The sequence below is a fragment of the Gorilla gorilla genome, chromosome 18 (genome assembly GCF_029281585.2).
Source record: "Gorilla gorilla gorilla isolate KB3781 chromosome 18, NHGRI_mGorGor1-v2.1_pri, whole genome shotgun sequence".
Taxonomy (NCBI): Eukaryota; Metazoa; Chordata; class Mammalia; order Primates; family Hominidae; genus Gorilla; species Gorilla gorilla.
Genome location: NC_073242.2, coordinates 35,357,343 through 35,370,522, shown reverse-complemented (window position 1 = coordinate 35,370,522; position 13,180 = coordinate 35,357,343). Strand labels below are relative to the sequence as shown.

The 13,180-nt window shown below is 47.4% G+C and overlaps 1 protein-coding gene and 1 pseudogene across 1 annotated transcript in view; both read left to right on the top strand.

Moving 5' to 3' along the window:
- Positions 1-133: 133 nt before the first annotated feature.
- Positions 134-12,953, top strand: LOC129527641 (centrosomal protein 20-like; annotated as a pseudogene).
- LOC129527341 (myosin-11-like) overlaps positions 12,784-13,180 on the top strand; it is a gene marked incomplete at its 5' end in the record, with an annotated part of 91,335 nt that continues 90,938 nt past the window's right edge. The window contains 2 exon segments of the mRNA XM_063699801.1: positions 12,784-12,927; positions 12,930-13,085. Coding sequence (XP_063555871.1) covers positions 12,784-12,927; positions 12,930-13,085 — 300 coding nt within the window.

Sequence of the window (13,180 nt, the reverse complement as noted above, 5' to 3'; positions counted from 1 at the left end):
GAGGCTGAGGCAAGTGGATCGCTTGAGCCCAGGAGTTTGAGACCAGCCTGGCCAACATGGTGAAACCGCATCTCTACTAAAAATACGAAAAATTAGCTAGGTGCAGTGGCACACACCTGTAGTCCCAGCTACTCGGGAGGCTGAGGCAGGAGAATGGCGTGAACCTGGGAGGCGGGGCTTGCGGTGAGCCGAGATCGCACCACTGCACTCCAGCCTGGGCAACAGAGCGAGGCTCCGTCTCAACAACAACAACAACGACAACAAAAAGGTAGACTGAGACCTGGAGAATGAGCAGAAATTAACCAGAACAGGAGGAAGTTTCCAGGCTGGGGGATGGGCACATGCAAAGGCCCAGTAGAGAGGGGGCTGGGGGAGAGAAAAGAAGAGAGGAGGGCGAGGGAGAAGAAAGAGGAGGAGGGGGAGGAGATAGAAGGGGAGGAGGTGGAGGAGGAGGAGGAGGGCTGGGAAGAGGGAGGAGGAGGAGGGCTGGGTGGAGGAAGGAGGAGGGGGAAGAAGATGAAAGAGGAGGAGGGGGATTGGGGAGCAGAAGAAGAGAAAGGAGGAGAAGGAAGAGAGAGAGTTTGGGGGAGAGAAGGAGGGCAGGGGGAGGACAGAGAAGTGTCTGCAGTGAAACTGAAACAACTGAAAACGGCTGAGCAACGTTGGGTGAGTGGAGCAGAACTGGGGTCAAGTTGCACTGACTCAGCCATTTACTCAGAAGCAACTTCAACCCTCCAAACCTCAGTTTCCATCTGTAAAACAGGCATGATCACATCTGTCTCTCAGCTGTCTTCAGGATGCCATGAAACGACACACACACAATAAGGGCACCATCAATGTGAGTTGCTCTTTTTTATTATTATTGGCTATAGCTGAAAAAAAAAATAATGGTTAATCTGTTAATAATATACCTGTGGCCTAGAAAAAGTATGAAAAAGAATTCAAGAGTGGACAAATGTTTTCTTCAAGTGCCGGGTGAAATATTTTAAGTGAGTTCTGTTGCAGCTTCTCAATTCCTCTGTTGCCATGTAAAAGTGCCCATAGACAATGCATTAAGAAACAGGCAGGCGGCCAGATGCGGTGGCTCACGCCTGTAATTCATCCCAGCACTTTGGGAGGCTGAGGTGGGTAGAATGCTTGAATCTAGGAGTTCAAGACCAGTCTGAGCAACATGGTGAAACCCTATCTCTGCAAAAAATACAAAAAATTAGCTGGGCATGGTGGCATGCACAGGTAGTCCCAGCTACTTGGGAGGATGAGATGGGAGGATCGCCTGAGCCAGGGAAGGTTGAAGCTGCAGTGAGCCCTTATCACGCCACTGCACTCCAGCCTGGGTGAGAGTGAGAACCTGTCTCAAAAAAAAAAAAAGTGGAGGGCATGGCTGTGCTCTAATAAGATTACAGGCTGGGCATAGTGCCTCATGCCTGTAATCCCAGCACTTTGGGAGGCTGAGGTGGGAGAATTTGAGACCAGGAGTTCAAGACTAGCCTGGGCAACATAGCGAGACTCTGCTTCTACAGAAAATAAAAGAAGTAGCCAGGTGTGATGACGCACAGCTGTAGTCCCAGCTACTCAGGAGGCTGATGTGGGAGGATCCCTTAGACTGGGATGTTGAGGCTGCAGTGAGCTGTGACTGCACCACTGCAGCCCAACTTGGGTGACAGAGTTAACCCCTGTCTGGAAAAATAAAAAAAAAAAGAAAAACAAAAGATTTTACATTTCTACAAACATTTTATATTTCTACGGAAAAAAAAAAGAGAGAAAAAAATGTGCACCTCTCGCATCTCACACATGGATTACCACTCGCTCCCACTATTTGTTGGTCCAGCCACATTTCCAGAATTGTGTGGGTGCCTGAAGGGTCAAAAGGACTCCTATAGGCAGCCTATGGGGCATGGCGCTAGACGGGCCCTCAACAACGAGCAAGAGATACTCAAGACAGTGAAGAGGAGGGGTTATTGGGCTGTACTTGCCCACAGCTGGTTGCGCACAGTAATGCATGTACATAGTTAAAATTTTAAATTAGGCTGGGCACGGTGGCCCACACCTGTAATCCCAGCACTTTGGGAGGCCGAGACAGGAGGATCACTTGAGGTCAGGAGTTCAAAACCAGCCTGGCCAACATGGTGAAACCCTGTCTCTACTAAAAATACAAAAATTAGCCAGGCATGATGGTGTGCACCTGTAATCCCAGCTACTCAGGAGGCTGAGGCACTAGAATTGCTTGAACCTGGGAGGCGGAGGTTGCAATGAGCCCAGATTGTGCCACTGCACTCCAGCCTGGACAATAGAGCAAGACTCAGTCTCAAATAAATAAATAAATTAATAAATTAAAATAAGTCTATGGACAAAAGTAAGGCTGGGTGTGGTGTTTTATGCCTGCAACCCCAGGCCTTTGGGAGTTTGAGGCAGGAGGATTGCTTGAGCCCAAGAATTTGAGATCAGCTTGAGCAACATGGTGAGACCCCATCTCTACAAAAAATAAAAATAGCTGGGCGTGGCGGCACGTGCCTGTGGTCCCAGCTACTCGGGAGGCTGAAGGATCAGTTCAGCCTGGAGGTCGAGGCTGTAGTGAGCTATCATGGTGCTATTGCATTCCAGCCTGGGCAACAGAGACTGTCTCAAAAAGAAAAAAAAAAGTAAGTCTCCATTGAACACCGACCCTCAATCACCGAGTCCTCACCAGAGGACATTTTTTATTTTTTTGAAACACAGTTTCACTATGTTGCCCAGACTGGAGTGCAGTGGTGTGATCACTACTCACTGCAACCTGGACCTCCCAGGCTCTGCAGGTCTTCTCACCTTAGCCTCTGGAGTAGCTGGGACTACATGTTCACTCCACCATGCCTGTCTAATTTTTGTAATTTTTTTTTTTGTGTGTAGAGATGGGGTTTCACCATGTTGCCCAGGCCGGTCTCAAACTTCTGGGTTCAAGCATTCATCCCGCTTTGGCCTCATAAACTGTGGGGATTATAGGCATAAGCCACTGTGCCTGGCTACAAGTTCTTTTTTTGTGTGTGTGAGATGGACTTTAGCTCTTGTTGCCCAGGCTGGAGTGCAGTGAAACGATCTTGGCTCACTGCAACCTCCGCTGCCCGGGTTCAAGTGATTCTCCTGCCTCAGCCTCCTGGGTAGCTGGGATTACAGGCATGTGCCACCACACCTGGCTAATTTTCCTGGGTAGCTGGGATTATAGGCATGCTCCATCATGCCTGGCTAATTTTTATATTTTTAGTAGAGACGGGGTTTCACCATGTTGCTCAGGCTGATCTCAAACTCCTGACCTCAAATGATCCACGCGCCTTGGCCCCCCAAAGTGCTGGGATTACAGACGTGAGCCACCGTGCCCGGCCTACAAGTTTTTACTTCACTTGGGCAAACACCTAGTTTTGGGATTACTGGGCCGAGTGTACCTATGACTTAATAAGCAATTGCCAAACTGCTTTCCAAAGTGACTATACCACTTTGTCTTCCCACCAGCAGTATATGTGTGTTTGCCAACAGTATTGTCAGTAGTCTTTATTTTAGCCTTTCTGAAAGGTGTGCATAGTTTTTTCTACTATCAACAGTGAATGAATATTCTTATACTTATATCCTTTGTAAGTAGGTGTGATTATATCTGTAAGATATATTCTTAGAAGTAGGTTTGATGAGTCAAAGGGTGTGAAAATCTGATTGGATATTGACAAACTGCCTTCTGGATGGTGGTGTTGATTGCCTACCTACCAACTATGTATGGCCGTGCCTGTTTCGACATATCCCCAGCAATTCAGTGTGTTACTCAATGTCAGTGCATGTTTTTAATGTATGTATAAAGGTATTTATTTTTTCAGAGATGGGGTCTTGCTCTGCTGCCCAGGCTGGAGTCCACTGGTGCAGTCATAGCTCACTACAGCCTTGAACTCCTGGACTCAAGCAATCCACCTGCCTCAGCCTCCTGAGCAGCTAGGAATACAGGCGTGTGCCACCATGCCCAGCTACTTTTTTTTTTTTTTTAAAGACATGGGTTCTTGATTTGTTGGTTTGGCTGGTCTCAAACTCCTGGCTTCAACTGATCCTCTTGCTTCAGCCTCTCAAAGTGCTGGGATTACAGGCATGAACTGCTGTGCCTGGTCATTAGTACATGTTTTTTTTTTGTTTGTGAGACAGAGTCTTTCTCTGTCGCCCAGGTTGGAGTGGAGTGGCGCATTCTCGGCTCACTGCAACCTCCACCTCCCAGGTTCAAACGATTCTCCTGCCTCAGCCTCCCAAGTAGCTGGGATTACAGATGCCTGCCACCATGCCCAGCTAATTTTTGCATTTTTGGTAGAAATGGGGTTTCACCATGTCGGCCAGTCTGGTCTCAAACTCCTGACCTCAGGTGATCCGCCCGCCTCGGCCTCCCAAAGTGCTGGGATTACAAGCGTGAGCCACCGTGCCTGGCTGTTTGCTCTTTTCTTTTGTTTTGTTTTGAGTCGGAGTCTTACTCTGTTCCCCAGGCTGGAGTGCAACCTCTGCACCCCTGGCTCACTGCAACCTCTGCCTCCTGGGTTCAAGCAATTTTCCTGCCTCAGCCTTGCGAATAGCTGGGATTACAGGCCTCTGCCACCACGCCTGGCTAATTTTTGTATTTTTAGTAGAGATGGGGTTTCACTGTGTTGGCCAGGCTGGTCTCGAATTCCTGACCTTGTGATCTGCCCGCCTCAGGCCTCCCAAAGTGCTGGGATTACAAGCGTGAACCACCGCATCCGGCCTTGTTTGCTCGTTTTTAAAGACAGGTTCTCCCTATGCTGCCCAGGCTGTTCCCCCTCCCTTTAAAAAAAATAGTTAACAATTATTGATTGTATATTTCAAAATAACTAGAATACTTGTAATGCTTCCAACACAAAGAATGTTTGAGGTGATGTTTATCCCAATTGCCTTGACTTGATAATTACACATTGTATATGTGTATCAAAATATCACATCCCTCCCCATAATTGTGATATATCAATTTTTCTTTCTCTCTTTTTCTTTTCTTTTTTTTTTTTTTTGAGAAAGGGACTCACTCTGTCGCCCAGAGTGGAGTGCAGTGGTACAATCAGCCGTCCAGGCTCAAGTGATCCTCTCTCCTCAGCCTCTCGAGTAGCTGGCATGCACCATTATATCTGGCTAATTTTTTTTTTTTTTTTTTTTTTTTTTTTGTAGAAATGCGTCTCATGTTGCCCAGCTTGGTCTAGAACTCCTGAGCTCAAGCAATCCTCTATCCTCGGCCTCTGGCGTAACTGGGACTACAGGCATGCACCACCATGCCGGGCTAATTTTTTGTATTTATTTTGGAGAGATGGAGTCTTGCATTGCCCAGGCTGATCTCAAACTCACGAGCTTAAGCAATCCTCCCTCCTCGGCCTCCCAAAGTGCTGGGATTACAGGGATGAGCCACCGCACCTGGCCAATGTATCAGTTTTAAAAACAATAGGCATGGAACCAAAAGTATGCTGGAAGTTCCTGGGAAAGAGGTTTCCTTGCTCTTAGGTGGTTTTTGTTTGTTTGTTTGTTTGTTTGAGGTGGTGTCTTGCTCTGTCGTCCAGGTGGGAGTGCAGTGGCGCGATCTCATCTCACTGCAACCTCTGCCTCCCAGGTTCAAGCGATTCTTGTGCCTCAGCCTCCCAAGTAGCTGGGATTACAGGCGCCTGCTACCACGCCCGGCTAATTTTTGTACTTTTTTTTTTTAGTAGAGACGGGGTTTCACCAGGCTGGCCAGGCTGTTCTCGAACCCCTTACCTCAGTCTCCCAAAGTGCTGGGATTCCAGGCGTAAACCACCGTGCCCTGGCAGCTCTTAGGTGTACTTTTCTTTTTTTTTTTTTTTTTTTTTTTTTTGAGACGGAGTCTCACTCTGTCGCCCAGCTGGCTAAAGTTAAGCACTAAGGTGCCAGCAGCACCCCACAGGGCTCTCAACTGCCTCAGTCCCCGCCCTCCCTCCCGTCTCACTCAACTGGGCCCTCCGAGAGCGCTAGCTGATTGGTGGAGTCTCTGGTCGACATTCACCACCCACTCAACCGCAGAGCTCGTAAACTGAGAGGGGCGGAAGTAGGCGGGGCGAGAGCTGTGCGCCTATTGGCTACAGACCTCGCCGCAGAGTGAGTGGGGCGGAGCTGCGCGTGCGCAGGGCCTGGCGGCCGTTGAAAAATGGCGACTGTGGCGGAGTTGAAGGCTGGTGAGTGCGAGCAGGGAGGCCTCCACATGGGAAGCGTCGGGCCGTCATCTTGTGGAAAGGATGGGATGGGAGGAGAGCGCGCGGAACACATGGGTTGGCTTTTACAGGCGTCATTCTTCGGTGTGAGGGCCTGCGGGGAGCGTCTGGCTGCTGTCTCGGCCCGTGCGCGGGGAGCTCTTATGGGGAAGAGGTTGCCCACTGGCGAGTTTTAAGCCAGTTTGGAGCTAAAGGAGGAGTTGCGTAATCTTCAGGCACCTAAGAGGCCTACAGGCCTGCATCTTGGGCCCCTGGCGCATCTTCTTGGACCCTGCCAGGGGCTGGAGGACTCGGACCAGGCTTGGCACTCCGGGCTGATGACTACAGTTTCCACAACCCCTATTGGGTTAGGCACTGCCCTAAACAATTTGCTTGGTTGTCTCGTTGGGTCCTTACAACAACCTGTTAAGTAGCCCTCCCCTCCCTGCTTTTTTTTTTTTTTTTTAAAGAGGGTCTCTCTGTCGCCCAGGCTGGAGTGCAGTAGCGCGATCACAGCTCACTGCAGCTTCGAACTCCGGGACTCCAGCTATCCTCCCACCTCAGCTTCCAGAGCAGGTGGGAATACAGGGGCTCTTCACCACGCCCGGCTAATTTTTCTATTTTTTGTAGGCACGGGGTCTTACTGTCGAACTCCTGGTCTCAAGCTATCCTCCTGCCTTGGCCCCCTCAAAGTGCTGGGATTACAGGCGTGAGCGCCTGGCCCCTTTTTCATCGGAAGAAGCTAGAGGTAAAAAGTTTGCTGGCCTGGCCGTTCTCCTGTCTTTTCAGGAAAAGATACTCTAAGCTAGTTATGTGTGTCATTAATGACATTTGTACACTGTTTACTTTGAAGCAAATGTCCAGACAAGTAATAGTAATAATAGTTATCATTGAGCCTCATGTGTCAGGCACTACTCAACTCAGCCTGTGTGTTACCTGATTGTAACAACCCTATGCCCATTTCATAGATTGGGAAACGAGGTACTGAGAAGTGAAATAGCTCAAAGTGATTTCACTGGAAAGAGACAGCATGGGAACCTAGTTGTGACGCACTGGAGCGCCAGGTCTTAATCACTGAGCAATATTGCTGTCCAATAAATAAAACCAGTTCCAGTTTGCAGGGAACCCAGGGTTTAAACTAGTAATTCTTAGAGATTTTAGGGAGGAGACGTGTATAAAAGTGTGTATTTGGGGCACAGGGCTGGTGAACAATCATAAAACAGAACAGGCATGCATCTGTCCACAAGAACAGACTTCACATGAATCTGCAGATCCTGTTCCCAGGGAAATACACATCACATGTAATATTGCATACATTTTCAGAGGATTTAAAGGTACACTTGGAATGGGCCAACCACAGTGGCTCATGCCTGTAATCCTAACACTTTGGGAGGATCGCTTGAGCCCAGAAGTTTAAGACCAGCCTGGCCAACATAGTGAGACCCCATCTTTATTTTAAAAATAAAAATAAAAAAAAAAGAGCCGGGCATAGTGGCCTGTGCCTGTAGTTTCAGCTACCCCACAGGCTGAAACAGGAAGATCGCTTGAGCCCAGGAGATAGAGGTGACAGTGAGCTACAGTGGTGCCACTGCACTCCAGCCTGGGTAACAAAATGAGACCTTGTATCAAAAAAAATACAAATTAAAAAATAAAATAAAAAAGGTACTCTTGAAATATAAGCGAGGTTAAGACCTTTCCGAAGAAGTTTTGATGGCCCAGTGTTCTAAGCATAATAGAGGGAAAGGTAAAATGCTATGGACCTCCAAAAGAAACCCGGTGAAAACTTGTTTGCCAGCCAGTTACCTTACATTTTATGGGCTTTTACCTTTTTTAAGCACGATCATGTTTTTCCTTCTTACTTGGTTCTATCTCTGAGAGGTAGAGCTCATTATTTTAGAGAAGGCAACTGAGGCATGGGTTGGTAATCCACCACTGAGGTGCTGATGAGACATGCTAGCTTTCCTCATTCCACTGTCACTAATTCTCGTTTCTCTGTCCAGTTTGAGGCTGTCCTGTGTGCAATACAGAGTAATTGGGACAGGATCCTTGCCAGTGACAGAATCTCTCCATCCAATTTCCAAAGATGGAATTAGAGAATAGGGGTTCAGTTATGATTCTAAGAGTACAATAAGGCTGTACCTTCCTTTTATGGGCCTGTTACAAACTCTGATCAGGTGATAACTGTACTTAACCTATCTGCAAGAAGGTTGAAGGGATGCTTTAAAAATGAGGGGAAAGAAACGTCAAAAGTCAGTGAAGATTCTCTTTAGTCATATGATCCAGGGTTATAGTTGACGTTATTTATTGAAGCTTAGAAAGATCTTATGTCCATACTGACTTGGATAAGCTCCTGGGCTCTCTTTATGGATTTTTGTTATTGTGGTGTACTTAACTTGGTGCCTTTGGCAGGGTGCAGAACAGTGTTAAACTACATTGATTTCCCAGTAGTGTACAGCAATGTATTATAATCCTCCTAGGTGACACCTACTGAGCTCTTGCTATGTTCTTGACTCTGTGGATGAGATGTGTTCATTCTCTGAAGTTGTCATTTAGCCAGTAGGAACTGTTTGAAAATAAAAGTTGCAGATCACTACAAGGCATGGTGCCAATTCAGTCCTAAGACCCCCATTATCTATACTAAGTATGTACAGCCAAATCCCATGATCATAACTGCTTTGTCATGGTGACTCCGGCTAATCAGTAAGTTAGATTTCCATTCTGCATACACATCCCTGATTACTTAAGATGGCATTGATATAGTCACGTGCTAGATTTCTAACCAGGCTTAAAATTTCAGAATCCTGCTGTTCTAAGGAATTAACTCATAGTTGTCTTTAAAACAACGAGGCCAGTGGGCGCAGTGGCTCATGCCTGTAATCCCAGTACTTTGGGAGGCTGAGGCGGGTGGATCACGAGGTCAGGAGATGGAGACCATCCTGGCCAACATAGTGAAACCCTGTCTCTACTAAAAATACAAAAATTAGCCGGTCGTGGTGTGGCACACCTGTAATCCCAGCTATTTGGGAGGCTGAGGCAGGAGAATTGCTTGAACCAGGGAGCCTGGGGATTGCAGTGAGCCGAGATCATGCCACTGCACTCCAACCTGGCGACAGAGCGAGATTGTTTCAAAATAACAACAACAAAAAACCCAACACCTTTTCACTCCCTAAAGGGTTGTGGATTATCAAAGGTTTGTGTTTTTTTTTTTTGGTTGGTTGGTTGGTTGGTTGTTTGTTTTAGACAGAGTGTCACTCTTTCGCCCAGGCTAGAGTGCAGTGGCACCATCTCGGCTCACTGCATCCTCCACCTCCCAGGTTCAAGTAATTCTTGTGCCTCAGCCTCCCAAGTTGCTGGGACTACGGGTGCGTGCCACCACACCTGGCTAATTTTTTGTATTTTTTTAGTAGAGAGGGGGATTTCACCTTGTTAGCCAGGATGGTCTCCATCTGCTGATCTCGTGATCCGCCCGCCTCAGCCTCCCAAAGTGCTGGGTTACAGGCATGAGCCACCATGCCCTGCCATCAAGGTTTTTACACAGTAATCCAACAGACTTCTTTTATGGAATGTAGTTGTTTTCTTTAATCATCTTTCTAGACCAGAGGTTGTTAGTGACAAGCAGAACCTGTATGCAGTGGCAGACACTCTTGAAAATATATGAGAGACTGGGGCTTAAGTTCAGGTCGCAGTAAGCAACTATAATCCTATCCCCCCGCCTTTTCCCCTCACTAAAGAATTATGTATTGGCCGGGCACGGTGGCTGACGCCTGTGATCCCAACACTTTGGGAGGCTGAGGTGGGTGGATCACGAGGTCAGGAGATTGAGACCATCCTGGCCAATACAGTGAAACCCCCTCTCTACTAAAAATAGAAAAAAGAATTAGTTGGGCGTGGTGGCATGTGCCTGTAGTCCCAACTACCCCGGAGGCTGAGGCAGGAGAATTGCTTGAACCTGGGAGGCAGAGGTTGCAGTGAGCTGAGATCGTGCCACTGCACTCCAGCCTGGGTGAAAGAGCGAGACTGTGTCTCAGAAAAATAAATAAATAAATAAAGTAAAAAAGAATTTGTATTAAGACTACAACCCTTAAATTGCTGATGATGTAGGAATAAACTTGAATTTGCTCAAATATATTAAGACTAAATCACTGCAACATGAGAACTATATGTTTTAGTATAAACATGGCTGGTGGTAGTTAGTGTAATTGTTTAATAATTTGTCACAATGTTTAGATTAAGAGCTGCTTGAGAGCTGTTTTTGTACCATTTACCTTTTCAACATTTCTTTTCAAAGTATGCCTAAGAATGACAAATTTACTCTGTAACTGAAGCCTTAATATTTTATATCGAACAGTTTTAAAGGACACCTTGGAAAAAAAGGGGGTATTAGGGCATTTAAAAGCAAGGATCCGAGCTGAAGTTTTCAATGCCCTAGATGATGACCGTGAACCCCGACCATCATTGTCTCATGAAAACCTTCTAATTAATGAATTAATTTGAGAGTATTTAGAATTCAACAAATATAAGTATACAGCATCTGTCCTCATAGCAGGTAAGTGGTTATTATTTATCACATAAAATCTGTTTCTCCCCTTTCCCCAGTTCTCAGAAACTGTTTATCCTAGAAATCTAATTCCCTTACCAAATAGTGCCATCTGGGTGACTGGGACACAAAAATCACATAGGTTCTTTCTGTAGCTTAAACAGATTCTTACAAGGGAAAATACATAACTAAATAATCACTTAAACTAGGCATGTACTTGGAAAAATCATCTATAATTCCTGTAACTGAGAATAAACAATTGTTGACATTTTGTCCTGTTTGCCACCAGTTTTTTCCTGTGTATTAAGCTTTAAAAATATATGCTGATTAAGTATATTATTTGTTAAAAAATAGGCTGGGTAGGTGGCTCACACCTGTAATCTCAGTGCTTTGGGAGGCCGAGGCAAGATTACTTGAGCCTAGGAGTTCGAGACCAGCCTGGGCAACACAGGGAGACCCCATCTCTGGAAAAGAATTTTTAAAATTAGCCATGCATGGTGGCACGTGTCTGTAGTCCTAGCTGAGGCTGAGCAGAGGTCGGGGAGGGGGTGATCATGTGAGCCCATGTGCTCTGGGCTTTAGTGAGCCATGATCGCATCACTGCACTCCAGTCTGGGCAACAGAGAGAGACCCTGTCTCTTTTTTCTTTTTCCAGAGACAGAATCTCGCTCTGTTGCAAAGGCTCGACTGCAGTGGTGCGATCATGGCTTATTGCAACTTTCACCTCCTGGGCTCAAGCAGTCTTCCTGCGTCAGTCTCCCGAGTAGCTGGGACCACAGGTGCATGCCTCCATGCCCAGCTAAATTTTTTTATTATTTATAGAGATGAGCTCCCACTATGTTGCCCAGCCTGGTATTGAACTCCTGGGCTCAGGTGATCCACCTATCTCAGACTCCCCAAATGCTGGGATTACAGGCATGAGCCACTGCACCCAACCCCTGTCTCTTTTTTTTTCTTTCCTTTTTTTTTTTTTTTTTTTTTTTTTTGAGACGGAGTCTCACTCTATTGTGATCTCAGCTCACTGCATCCTCCGCCTCCCGGGTTCAAGCAGTTCTCCTGCCTCAGCCTCCCGAGTACCTGGAACTACAGGTGTGTGCTACCAGGCCCGGTGAATTTTTGTATTTTTTAGTAGAGACGGGGTTTCACCATATTGGACAGGCTGGTCCAACTCCTGTCTCTTAAAAAAAAAAAAACTACCTGTCTATGTATAGATATGTAGATATATGTCTATTTATGTGTGTGTGTGTGTGTGTGTATCTATATAGATAGATAGGTAGGTAGATAGATAGATAGATAGATAGATAGATAGATAGATAGATATAATGGAGATAAAACTTTAAAATATTACTGCTATGTAATGGATAGGTACATTTACAAATGTATGTATCTAAAAGCATGGTATTTATAAAGGACTAGGCTGGTATATTAGGTTGTTTTTGGATTGCTATAAAGAAACACCTGAGACTGGGTAATTTATGAAGAAAAGAATGTTTGTTTGTTTGTTTGTTTGTTTGTTTGTTTGTTTGTTTTGATACAGAGTCTTGCTCTGTCACCCAGGCTGGAGTGTGGGTTGATCTCGGCTCACTGCAATGTCTGCCTCCTGGGTTCAAGTGATTCTCCTGCCTAACCCTCCCAAGTAGCTGGGACTACAGGCCATGCCCGGCAAATTTTTTGTATTTTTAGTAGAGACGGGGTTTCGCCGTTAGCCAGGATGGTCTCAGTCTCCTGACCTCGTGATCCGCCCGCCTCGGCCTCCCAAAATGTTCGGATTACAGGTGTGAGCCACCGCACCCGGTTGAAGAAAAGAGGTTTACTTGGCTCACGGTTCTGCAGACCCAGTCTTAGGTGGACAGAGCCAGGGGTTCCAGAGACACCAGCTCATTCCAGGTGTCCTGGGGGTGGATTGGGTGGGGCCTGCCTGGGGGCCGGCCTGGGTCAGTTGGCTGGCCAGAGACAGGGACGCAGCACTGGGCTGGGAGTGCTGCCCGGGCGGGGAGACCTGTCCTCACAGCAAGGCCAGGCTTGCTGGTGCAGGCAGTTGGGCATCTCTGACGGTGGCCCGTGGGCGAATCAGGGCCCCAACACCCTCCCCTCCTCGCAGGGACCCCGGAGAACGGCAGCGAGCCTGAGAGCAGGTCCCCGGACAACAGGACCCAGCTGGCCCCCGCGTGCATGCCAGGGGGACGCTGGTGCCCTGGAGCCCTGGAGCCGACATCTGCTTGCCGCTGGACGCCTCCTGCCACCCCCAGGCCTGCGCCAGTGGCTGCACGTCAGGGCCAGGGCTACCCGGGGCCCCCTATGTGCTATGGAGAGAGTTCCTCTTCTCCGTTCCCACGGGGCCCCCCGCGCAGTGCTCGGTGTGTGGCCCTGACCTGGGTCTGTTCCCTGCATCACCTCAAGCCACCTTCCTGTCTGCTGCCCAAGGTCTGGGTCTGCTCACCAGACACACCCA